We start from the raw sequence: 11,903 nt of genomic DNA, 5'->3' as shown, positions 1-11,903 counted from the left end.
TGCTGGCGCTCCGCGGTACCGCTCCCCCGGCCGCGGTCCGCCACGCGCATGCGCCGCCTGCCAGCACGCATGCGCCGTGCTGCTGCGGCACGGGCAGGGACACTGGGACATTGAGGATCTCGGGAGGCTGCGGCTCTGGGACACCGGGAACACGAACACGGGGTGGCGGGGCACCGAGATCCAGCGGGATACTGGGGTGCCGGGGCTCCGGAATACCCGGACACCAGGGACACTGGGTACTAGGACACTGCGCGACTAGAAACAGCAGTGCGCCGGGACAGCGGGCCTCAGGACACCGGGAACCCCGGGATACGGGAGCCTCCCGTGCAGTAACACCTCCCCCTCAGCCAGCACACCGCTCTTGTGGTTTTTATTCATTATCATCCATTGTGGCCGCTTACAACCCTCGCGCCCCGCCACCGGCTCGTTCCTCGGCCGAGGCTCCCCTCGGTGGGCGCCGGGCAGCGCCCAGCACCCGCTGCAGCTGCCAGAGCAGGGCGGGCAGCAGCGAGTCCAGCACGGCCAGGCCGGCCCAGGTGCACCGCAGGCCACTGGGAAAGAGGTGGTGGTGAGAGCCGGTGCCTCAGGGAGACCCCCGGCCCTGCCCACAGCTTCCCGAGGCTCACCCGCTGTCCAGGACAAGCCAGCCCTCCTGCTGCAGTGCCCGAGCCTCCCCCGGCCCCCCAAACACGGCCTGCAGGCTGAGCTGTGGAGAGAAGTGCCCCCAGCGCTGTGTGCCCAGCGCAAGAGAAGGGTGTTAGTGATGGGGCATCCACATCCCAGTACCCAAAGGGGCTGCAGGACAGCTGAAGAGGGGCTTTGGAGAAGGGAATGGAGTGACAGGAAAAGGGATGGATGGATGGATGGATGGATGGATGGATGGATGGATGGATGGATGGATGGATGGATGGATGGATGGATGGATGGATGGATGGATGGAGCAGATTTGAATTAGATTTTGGGAAGAAATTCTCCTGTGACAGTGCAGAAATGACACAGGTTGCCCAGAGAAGCTGTGGGTACCACATCCCTGGAAATGTTCAAGGCCAGGTTTGACAGGGCTCAGAGCAACCTGGTCTAGTGGAAGATGTCTCTGCCCACAACAGGAGGTGGAACGAGATGGGCCTTAAGGTGCCACCCAATCCAAACCATTCTATGATTAGCATTGGGTCGATGTGGGGTGTCCCCACAGATGGCTCCTCACCTCGTGTGTGATGCCTTCATCTGTGCGCAGTCCCAGGGTGAGCAGCTCCTCCAGCCTGTGGGGACACAGAGCTGTGGGGCAGCACAGACATGGAGGGGGCACGGGGGGGACCCCAGCACTCACTGCTCCAGCGGGCTCAGCACCGCCCGGCTCCGGGTGCCGTGTCCCTGGCTCTGCACCTCCCGCATCCAGGCGACAGGCTCCGGGGTCTGCACTCGAGCTTCCCGGCTGCAGCCGCCCTCAGCCCGCAGCACGAAGCGCCCGTGTGCCCCTGCAGCAGCCCGGCAGGGGGACAAGGGCGTTCACGGGGCACACGGCCACACACTGCCCCCCACACTGCCCCCCATCACCCCCTTACCTGGCCCCACACCGATGTACTGCTCAGCCCGCCAGTATGAGAGGTTGTGGGTGCTGAGGGCGCCCTGGGGGAGAGCCCTGGGGTGAGAGGAGTGGCTGAGCCTGCTGGGGGACCAGCATGACATTGGGGGACACAGCACGGGGGGTATCCCACCTTCCGCGCAAAATTGGAGACCTCATAGTGGCGGAAGCCAGCGGCCCCCAGCACACTCCGGGCCGTGTGGTACATGTCAGCCAGCAGATCCTGGGGGGGTGCGGGCAGGGCCCCGGCCCGGACCTGCGCTGCCAGAGCCGTGCCCCGCTCCAGCGTCAGCTGGTACAGGGAGATGTGGTCATCGCAGAGCCTCAGGGTCGCCTCCAGCCGCTGCGCCCAGGCGTCCCGGCTCTGTCCCGGCAGCCCAAACAGGAGGTCGATGGAGGTTCGGCCAGGGAAGAGCCCCCGAGCCACTTCCACAGCCTTCCGTGCCTCTGCCGCCGTGTGCTCCCGGCCCAGCATCCTCAGCTCGGCGTCATCCAGAGACTGCGAGGGGAGCACGGTGACAATGGGGTCGCGGGGGGCTGCGGAGGCTGCGGCGGGGGGAGCCCCTCTCACCTGGACGCCGATGGAGAGGCGGTTGACCCCAGCTGCCCTGAAGCCGTCAAGGACAGATGCGCTGGTGGAGCTGGGGTTGGCCTCCAGCGTGACCTCAGCCCCAGCCGGAAGGTGGGCAGCCCCCGCCACCGCCTCCAGCACCGCCGCAACAGTGCCGGGGCTGGCCAGGCTGGGGGTGCCCCCGCCGAAGAAGACGGAGGTGACGCTGTGGGGCAGAGGGTGGGAAGCTACAGGTGGGCACGGAAGGGCCCAGCCCTCCCCCGGAGCCCACCCTGCGCACACACCTGTGCACCTGGCTGAGGCGGAGCAGGGTCTGCGCCTCCCGCACCAGGCAGGCGCGCACGGCCACCTCGTCCACCGCCGGCACCACGTACGTGTTGAAGTTGCAGTAGGAGCAGCGCTTGCGGCAGTAGGGCCACTGCGGGCACGGGGCGTGTGGGGGACGGCCATGCCCTCATCCCTAGCCACTCCATTTCCAGGGGGGGCATCCCCAGCCCAGTGCATGGACCTCAGTGCCCCCCACCTGCCCCACAAGGCACACGACCCACAGGTGTGACCCTTCATGTGCACGGCTCGAGGAGCCCCCAGTTCAGGCTAGCCCCACGACATGTTCGAGGTTGGGCTCTCCCCGATGTGCCTGAGCCCCGGGGTCCCACATGCACCCACGTGCGAGTGAGCCCCAGGGAGCCACATTCACCTTCCGCCTGTGCCAGCCCCGTGCCCCTCAAGGAGCGCAAGCCCCCGGACCCACGTGTGTCCCCACGTGTGCAAACCCGTGACTGCCCGGGCACCCCGCACACGCACCAACCCCGGCTCCCCCCGCGTCCCCGCTCACGTGCACGTAGAGCGCGGCTGTGGCGGGGGCGGCCGTGTCCGGGGCCGGGGCTCGTCGCGGGCCGCCCCCGCCGGGCAGTGCCCCAGCGGCAGCCGCCAGCCCCCGCCGCCAGCCCCGCGCCGCCGCCATGGCCCGGAGCGCACCGGGCGGGACCGCCCCCGGCGTGCGCGGCCCGGGGCGGGGCGCAGGGGCCGGGGAGGGATCGGGGGCAGAGCCCTTCGCTCCCGACCGGGCTGTGTGCGGGATGCTCGCTGTGAATGGCGGGTGTGCTGCGGTCATTGTCCTCCCCGGAGCCGGGAATGCAGGAGTCAGTGTCCTCTCCCGGTGCTGGGGACGCCAGGGCCACTGTCCGCCCGCGGTGTCCTGTCCAGACGCACGGTCCGAACGAGGTTTGGGACCTGCCCCCGCATCCTTCCTCGGCTGCTCCTCGGGGCCCACTGGGGTTTTCCGGAGTTTCAGGAGGAAGGTGGCCTGTCCCCACGCAGGGCTGTGCAAACCCGCAGCTGACGAACCCCGACGTCAGTAGATGTCTCTATTAATAGTCATGAGGAACTCTGAAATGCCCATGACAAAGGCTGGGAGTGCAGGTTCCTGTTCCCAAGCCAGTAACGCGTATTTCGGTGTAAAACACCCCTGATGTAACCTTCCCTCTCCGGGGAGATTCCGGGCAGGCAGCGAGCACTATAAGAATGGGACTCAGGCACGGGCAGGGCAGAAGGCATGGAGCGAGCCTGGAGCACTGCACACACCGAGACCGCACTGGCAGCCAAAATGGACAGCTCTTCCTCTACAGTGAGTATTTCCAGCCGGGGATGCACAATCCCAGGGGCTGGGAAGGGGCAGGACGTGCTGCGGGAGGTGTCCTGGCTGGCGAGGGGTGGATATGCTCTGGGGAAGGCATGGGATGGTAGGGAAGGCTTCCCTGGGACCGGGCTCAGCTGGGGCTCATACCCATGGATGGAGCTGCCCCACTCCCAGAACAGGGGCAGGAGTGGGGTGGCAGGGACTGCTCCCCCTGGGCTGGCTGTGACCAGGACCCTCTGGTTTTCTTAGCAGTGTGTCTGTCCTCACCAGCCAGGGCTGGTGGCACTGGTATTTCTTATCCACTGCCCCCCATCTACAGCAAGTACGTGGGGCAGGGTAGGGGTTGTGCCGAGCGTGGAGGGAGGAGAAGCTCCACTCACTGTAGGCCTGTCCTGCACCTGGGTTAGTGCTGTGGGAAGCAAAAGAAGGTAAACAGTCCTTCCCTAGACATCAGTCACAGAGGCCCTCTGTGTCCCCAAGGTCCCTGGCTACAGCTCCTATCATGCAGGTAAAAGTTCTTCCTTCAGGAAGGAAGGTGGCAGAGGTAACCAGGAAAGGGAGGAGAACTGAGTGAAATGTGGAAGGATCAGTGCTGACACCAGCCCCATGAGCAGTGTGGGAACAGGAGAAGAACTTGCTGTAAAGACAATGTACAAAAGGAATCTGACACAAACCATCCATGTCTTTTTCTTTCAGAGTGCAGACGTGGACAGGGAACATGGCCCCGCCGTCTGCTTCCATGGGTAGAGCCCACAGTCCAGCTGGGAGATGAAGGATTGAGACCTCGCTGACCCTGCTGCACCACTGCCCTCCAGGCACTGCAGCAGCTGCAGCATGGAGGGGCCCAGCTGCAGCTCTGCAGGGAAACGAACCGCCAGGGAGACAGTGGGAGCTCAGCAAGAGTCGGCAGCAACATTTCTGCTTTCCAGCTGGGGTGGGACACTTGTGCTGGCAAAGAGGAGCTCTGCCATCCCTCTTGTCACAGGAGTGTTTCATGGTTGGGAGGTACCAAACAACTCCCGTAAAATGCTGTCCCAGGTATGCTCTGGTTCACACTGCTGATGGGACAAGAATTTTGGTATTTCTGCAACAACCTTACTGTCTGTCTTGTCCAAAACAACAAAATAAACAAAGCCATGTGTACCTTGGAGAAGGTTTTTTTTTTTGGGAAAACACCTGGGGGAGGTGTGGGAACAGAGTGAGCTTTTCCAGCCAGTTTTAGAGAGCCCCAAAGCAAAGTCTCATTCTCTGAAACCCCTGCCTCTCATTTCAAGTTCAGTTGCTCTTAAATAACCCAGGAGTCTCACAGCATCCAAGGAGAAAAGGCATCACCTATCCTGGGAAGCCAGGCCAGGGCATTTGGACTTAAGAGTATCAGAAAAATACCCACCAGCATATGTTCAACTCCTGTGGAATGGCTGCAGCCAAGTTGCTCAGAGACACTCAACATTTTTAAATCTTCATAAGGTCTTTCAGTAACTGGACAGAATTCCAAAAATGAGCATCCCTTCCTCACACCACAGTATTTCTGTTGGCAAAGAAACAAGCCCAACTGGGGAAAAAAGGAGCTCTGTTTTATTGACTAAAAGTGCCATCAGCCTGATGTCAGGGAAAGTCTCCATTGTGTAGCCCAAGGCACAGGTGAAAACCAGACTCAGAGCTGACTGAAATGGGGCTGATTTATCCTGCTTTTTGCTCTGCCTTCCCAGTCTCAGAGCTGCAAGTGCTTCTCCATCTGCTCCTTCAACTTGTATTTCTGAATCTGGAACAGAGGGCAGAGAGCAGGGAGAGAGACTCAGAAAGAGCTGGGACAGAGTGCCAGGGCTCCTGCCCTGCCCCAGCCCCCTCTTACCTTGCCTGAGACAGTGAGTGGGTACTGGCTCACAAACACAACATAACGTGGGATCTTGAAATGCGAGATCTGGGAAGAGAAAAACCAGAGCTACACAACCTGAAAGGAACAGCCTGGCACTGCCAGGGCTGGGTCCCCCAGAGCTCTAAAGCCATGGGCTTTCATCCAGCAGTCCCCAGCAGCCACTGGGTGTACTGGTCTGGAAGGAAGCTGAGGACTGGGAACCCACCTTCCCTTTGCAGAAAGCTTTAATCTCCTCCTTGGTGCAGTCCTGCCCGGCCCGCAGTCGGATGCAGGCACAGATCTCTTCTCCCATCCTTGAATCCTTCACACCAACCACCTGGGTTGGGAGAGATGGACAGTGTGACCCTTGGGGATGTCCCTGGCCTCCCACAGGCTCTGTGTCTGGCCCATGGTGTGTTCCCTGAGCCCATCCCACAGGGTGTTGGAGCACTGTGGATGCAGCATGGACCTGTCATCATCCCTCTGCTCCCAAAAAAATGGGGCAAGAGGTTTCACAAACAACAAGGAGACTTGGTAGGCTGCCACGAGTGCTTCAGGATCTCCAGATGGAAAGGCAGGGGAAGGATGAGGTTGAATTAAAGCATTATTTAAAACCCTTATAATCACAGATCTTAGTGGGCCTCTGCCTGTGACACCAGGAAATGGGCTTCCCAAGTCTGAGCTCTCTCCAAAGTTTGCTCCCACTATTCCACAAGAATCCTACTGTCATTCCCTGCCCTGAACCACTATCTCCAACTGCTAGAGACACGTTGATCCTTTTGAGTCCAGAGCAGTGACATAAAGCCCTAGAAACCACATAAACAGGGCTGGTTTGCAACCCGTCTGCACTGGGACTGTTCCAAAGAGAGATGCTCGCCTGGCACAGGCAGAACTCTGACTAAATAAGCAGTTTATTTATGGGGAAACTTGTCTGGCACAAAACCTGGAGGAGAACAATCCCAGCAGACAGGGAGCAGCTGCTCAGTCCTGGAAATCTTTGCTGTCTTGCAAAGGAGTGAAACTAAGTCTCACTCCTCATCTCCAGGGGCTTGTTGGAAGAGTCCTCCTGGATGTCAGAGTTAGCAATTATCAGTAAAAACTGTCCTTCCAGACTGCTTTCTGAGTAAGAATTTCAGAGGGAGTCACGAAAGTGGACAGGCAGTTTAAAACTGAAGAATGACAAGCATTTTTCAGACATGCAGCTGGAACACAAGGGGATTGCCACAATCCATATGCCCCATGCCCCTTCCATCCCATGAGCCTCTCCCTCCTCCTTGCTTACCAACATTACATGGAATTTGATGCTGAAAACAGGGAAAGACAAATAGGTTCAAAGCAGCAATCCCAGAAGCTTTATGTACAAGATTCCCAAAACCAGATTCTCACTCACCCCACCTCCTCCCACTCACCTGGACCTCCTCAACCTTGGGATGGGTGTGGAGGAACTGCTCAAGTTCTGCTGGATAGATGTTCTCTCCTCCCCGAATGATCATGTCCTTGCAGCGCCCCACAATTCTGCAGTAGCCGTGCTCGTTCAGCACCGCCATGTCCCTGCAGTGACAGTGCCCTTCTAGTCTGTCCCAGCTGGGCAAAGAGAGGCTGATGCTCCCCCCAGCCAGGGTGGTACCAGAGGGTAAGGGCTGGGATGAGCACAGGGAAGAGGTCAAAGAGCTCCTGGTACAGAAACTGGCAGCATCCACACAAGCTCCAGGGTTTAGGGGGGAGGCAATGCCTGGCCCTCCCCTGTACCCCTACAATCCCTCCATGCACAAGTGGCCAGTGACAATCTCCCTCTCCAGGGACACTCAGCACCAGGGGCTCTGTGCTAAAAGCATTTCTAAGTGTCACAGACAGACCAGAGGGATAAACTGTGACAGTTTTCCCTACTTTGGAAATCCCAGCCACGCACTCCTACACACACCCATGCATCCTCATCCAGGGCCACCCTGTGGGACCATCTGGGAGAAGTTCTCAGACTCACCCTGTCTTGTACCACCTCTCAGCAGTGATCACTTCACTTGTCTTGGCAGGGTCGTTCCAGTAGCCCAGCATGACACAGTAGCCACGGATCTGAAGCTCCCCAGGAGTGTTCAGAGGCACACATTGCCCTGTTCCTGGATCCTCAATTTTTGCCTGGAAGAGAAGAAGGGCTTAGTTGGACATCAGCACCAGACAGGGAGGATGGAGTGAGGTCAGCTGCTGGCACAGCACCTGGAGCACGTGGGAAAGGTCATGGTCACCTCTGTGTGGGGAAAGATGTATCCCACTGTCTCAGTTCTCTGCTCAAAGCTGTCACTGGGGAACCCCATGAAGGTGACAGGGCTGTTTTCTGTGGTCCCATAGGCAACCTGCAAACACAGGAGAGGAAATGTGTCTCAGGGGGAAAGGGGACCACATGGACTCAGGCACAGGAAAGACAAAGCTGGTCATGATGCAGGGAAGAGTGGGGTGTGAGGAGGATGCTCCCCCAAGCCACTCAGGTGACAGGAGTCCTGCTCTGCTGGCTATGGATGGGGCCCTCCAGACACTTCTGCCAGAGAGCCTTGGAGAAACAGGAGTTAAAGCATCACTGCACCTGCCTGCCATGGCCTTCTTCATCTCCCTCACAGTACTCCTGACCCCATCACCCACAACATTTGGGGTGTCATGTACTTTTGACACCCTAACTGCTATTCTTGGAGGGATCACCATCCTCTTTCTCAACTCTTGTTTCTCCAAGCCCTGTCCCGTACCATCTCTGCCAGACACTGACTTTGCCTTGGTGCCCTTGCAGTCAAGGTATTGAGTTCACCTTGCATCTGTAATAACTCAGGGAACATGAGACATGACTTTGGAAAAACCCTGGAGCCAGCAGCAGACTCCTGTGGGAAACAGTGTGTGCTGCAGCATGGCTGCTTGCTGCAGATCCTTTTGCAGACATCAGCCCCTGTAATCCTTGTAAGGCATCACGAGGCTGCTCAACACTTGGCACAGCTGCCCTTACAGACCCAAAGCCTCACAGCAGGACAAAAGCTTCTTGCTGCTAAACCTCCCTCACAGCTAATCCCTATGGCAGGCTCTGAGCCACCTCAGCTGAAGGTCACTTCTCCTCAAAGGAAAATTCCAGTGCTTTATGCCCAGTTCAGTGGCCAGGCTGAGGCAGCAGGAGCTGCACAGGAGGTGCCCTGAGCAGCTCTGAGCTGCACCAATAGCACCATTGCTGGGATTGCTGCTACATTTCCAGCTCTTGGAAGCTGTGTTTCAGCAGTGGGAGCTGGTGTCTCTGACCCACTCAGAGTAATGTCACCCCAGTAACATCACCTGTGGCTGCTTTGCTGGGAGAGCGTGGCTGTGAAAGGGCTGATGTGGGAAGTATTTCCTCATTTCTCCTGCAGTTCTCCAGACTAACATGTGAACAGCTCTCACCCCCAAACTGCCCTGGCACCCAGATCTGGTCAGTTCCTTCAGAGTAAATGCCCAGATGTGCCTACATGGTCATGGTGCTCACCCAACTCCAGGCACTGTGCCCCAAATTAATGTGCAGCTTTGCAAAGGACTATGATGAAACATGTGAACAAGGATGAAAATATTGTGAATGAGCTGAAGACAACACTGCTATGGGGTACAACAGTGTGTGATAACCCTGGGGCACTTGGCGCTTTCCACTGCTTGGAGCTGCTGCAGGATCTCACGGGGGGCACAGGCTGGCACAACGGCTGGTGCTCTTGCTGACTGCACCAGGGTCAGCATGAATCCAAGCTGGAGCCTGCTTGTATCCAGGAATCTGGAGGAGATCTTCTCCAGGACGCTGCAGGGACCATCTGGTACAAACTGCTCTGCTTGGAGCCTGGCAGCCCCCAAGGAGCAACTGTGAAGAGGCTTCTGCTCCCAGACACAAGGACAGCTTCCCAGCTGGGTGCAAACCCACAGCGCCTCATGCTCAGACTGCATTTCTCTCCCACCCACTAATACGAGTCCTGTGGCTGGATCAAATGACTGACCAGACCCAAATCCGAGACCTTAAACACTTATTAAAAATCCCAGTGCCTTTGTTTTTTTGTTTCACTCTGCCGGATGAATTGCAGTGCTGGTCCCAGGATCCCAGCCAATCCCTGAGTCAATCCTTGCTGCCTCTGCGGGTCGCTCCAGCAGTTTAATTGGATGCAGGAGCAGGCAGCTCCCTGGCAGGAGGATGCTGTGAGCTCTGTGGCTCACCAGGCTCCTCCAGATGCCCAGCACTGTGCCCTATACCCCAAACACCAGTTATTGATGCCTTGGCCTGTGGCTTGTCCCCATAAACACCCTCACACCCTCAGAAATGGGCTTCCCAACTGCTTCAGAGGGCAACACAGCCTTCCCCTGCCTACACCAGCACACCACTCTGTAGCCAGATACCACGACGTTGCTCCAGATGTTATTTCCAAGATGTTATTTCCCTCTTAGGATGGTTATCCACAGCTGTATTCCTGGGATGGAGGCAGGGGATGGAGCAAACTCTTGTGCCAGCACAGCTGTCCTCCCAACCCTCATCTGACACGTGGACCATCCAACATGTCCATTGTCAGAAGCAGATGAAGCAACACTTCCACGAAACTCCACACACCACTTTAAACTTGGAGATATCCATGAAGATTCCTAGCCCTCATGACCCAAAGGGACACTTAACATCATTCAGCCTTGTCATCTGGTGTAATTCAGTCCAGAAAACCTCACCCAATAATTTCAGCATCAGCTCCATAATTTCCACTGTATGTGGTGTCAAAGCAGAGCTTTCTGAGGCAAAGATTCCAGCTTGGACCCTTGGCTTCAAGAGGAGCTACAAGAATACAAAATATAATTGACCTCAAAGCCTTTTTTTACTGTAGGACTACAAGTGACACCCTGATCAGTCCTGCCCTCAGTGATGACAAAGACAGGTCCAAAACAAATGCTGCCTAACTTGCTCCTACCAACAAGAGATTCATTCTTTGTGAATCCCAAGCCTCTGTATAAACCAGGAATAAAAGGAACATCTTAGCAGAACTGTGTTTTTTAAAGCACATTTCCCAAACATTTCCTGCCAGTGCTGTTCAAATACTGGTCACTGTGGAACAGGCAAAACAGCCTAAAGAGGGAAGCGTCTAAAAATTAAAAATAAAGTAAGAACAATCAGACTTCAGTCTCTTTAGTAAACATTTGGGAGGCAAGTTGACCTGGTGGGGACTGTGGGGACTCTGAAGACCCTGGGTTTTTCCCAACTGTGCTGCTTATTTACTGCATAACTTGGAAGAAGCCACATCAGCCCTCTGCTCCTTGGTTTTCCCTGGCATTCAACAGCAATAAAAACACCCAGTGTCCTCCACATTTAACTGCTGCTGAAAGGCTGTAATGAAAAGGCTGGGGTTTTAACCACCAGCACCCCAAGTGGGTTATACTGGGTGGGACTGGAGCAGAAGGTCAGGGCTGCAGAAAGGCATGAGTTCCTTGGAGGACACTCATGGAGGATCCTCAGGGAGGATCTTCATCCTCCTCGTCACCACCCTCCAGTAGTGCCACGCTGGAGGATGATGATGGCAGGGCTTGAACTGCCAAACTAAAGCCTACAGAAACTGAGCTTTGCTGGAGACAATATTGGCCTCAGAAAAAAGTAGCAAATTGACTGTGAAATAATAGGGATTTTCAGACTTCAAAGAGGGCATCATGAACAACAGAAAGCAGACTGGCAGCCCAAGAGATGTGTTCAGGGACCTCTAAGAGGCCCTTTGAACCCCTCTCAGTGTAACATGCTGGATGGATCTGATTATTCCTAAACCCGTGCCGAGGGCGTCTGTCTTGGATATCTCTCCCTGAGTCAACCCCATCCCTTCCCACCACAGCAAGCTCAAAATCGTTCATAACTTAGCAAGAACCTCAGCTGCTCACTGCCAAGATCACACTAAACTTTTCTGTCCCCTGGGAACACGTATCTCCTTGCTTTGGAGATATCCCACTATCCCCAGTTGTATTGGAATATTCCTGAGCCTTCAGGTCAACTTTGCTGCTGCTGCAAAAAACAACTTCTGATCACATCCAGCCTGTGTCACACTGAGATCTCGTTTCCTTCCCCAGAAACAGTACCATCTTTGTGTCAAAAACATCAGGACACAAACAAACAAGTCTTGCAGGACAAATCTCGAAGGGTGGCCACCCTGTTGACATCTCTCCACCAAGAGAGCTGCCAGACAGTCCCAGTTTGGATGGGGCTCTAAAGAGATCCCAGAGGTATTAGGTGCCCAAAGCACCTTCTTTGTGCTGTGGC

General features: G+C 56.6%; 2 protein-coding genes and 1 long non-coding RNA gene across 3 annotated transcripts in view; 1 reads left to right on the top strand and 2 right to left on the bottom strand.

Annotated features, from left to right (window-relative positions):
* Positions 1-354: 354 nt before the first annotated feature.
* On the bottom strand, positions 355-3,117 carry RSAD1 (radical S-adenosyl methionine domain containing 1). Its single transcript, XM_058038587.1, has 9 exons — positions 2,989-3,117; positions 2,438-2,571; positions 2,154-2,358; positions 1,716-2,081; positions 1,563-1,626; positions 1,328-1,475; positions 1,205-1,259; positions 627-730; positions 355-551 (listed from the first exon to the last, which is right to left on the bottom strand). The coding sequence occupies exons 1-9, from the start codon at positions 3,115-3,117 to the stop codon at positions 398-400; spliced, it is 1,359 nt and encodes a 452-aa protein (XP_057894570.1). The 3' UTR covers positions 355-397.
* A 78-nt stretch (positions 3,118-3,195) lies between these two features.
* On the top strand, positions 3,196-4,945 carry LOC131092281 (uncharacterized). Its single transcript, XR_009115480.1, has 2 exons — positions 3,196-3,780; positions 4,489-4,945. It is a non-coding gene; the product is annotated as an uncharacterized LOC131092281 (long non-coding RNA).
* Positions 4,946-5,347: 402 nt separating this feature from the next.
* The window catches only part of ACSF2 (acyl-CoA synthetase family member 2), a 38,630-nt gene continuing 32,074 nt past the window's right edge, over positions 5,348-11,903 (bottom strand). Inside the window, exons 11-16 of the mRNA XM_058038921.1 lie at positions 7,888-7,995; positions 7,629-7,780; positions 7,057-7,198; positions 5,874-5,984; positions 5,645-5,713; positions 5,348-5,554 (exon numbers count right to left, since the gene is read on the bottom strand). Coding sequence (XP_057894904.1) covers positions 5,504-5,554; positions 5,645-5,713; positions 5,874-5,984; positions 7,057-7,198; positions 7,629-7,780; positions 7,888-7,995 — 633 coding nt within the window. The 3' untranslated portion in view covers positions 5,348-5,503. The remainder of the gene's footprint in view (positions 5,555-5,644; positions 5,714-5,873; positions 5,985-7,056; positions 7,199-7,628; positions 7,781-7,887; positions 7,996-11,903) is intronic.

Source organism: Melospiza georgiana, chromosome 21, assembly GCF_028018845.1.
Source record: "Melospiza georgiana isolate bMelGeo1 chromosome 21, bMelGeo1.pri, whole genome shotgun sequence".
In the NCBI taxonomy this organism is placed as follows: Eukaryota; Metazoa; Chordata; class Aves; order Passeriformes; family Passerellidae; genus Melospiza; species Melospiza georgiana.
The sequence above is the reverse complement of the archived record's forward strand: the minus strand, read 5'-3'. Positions and strand labels throughout refer to the sequence as shown.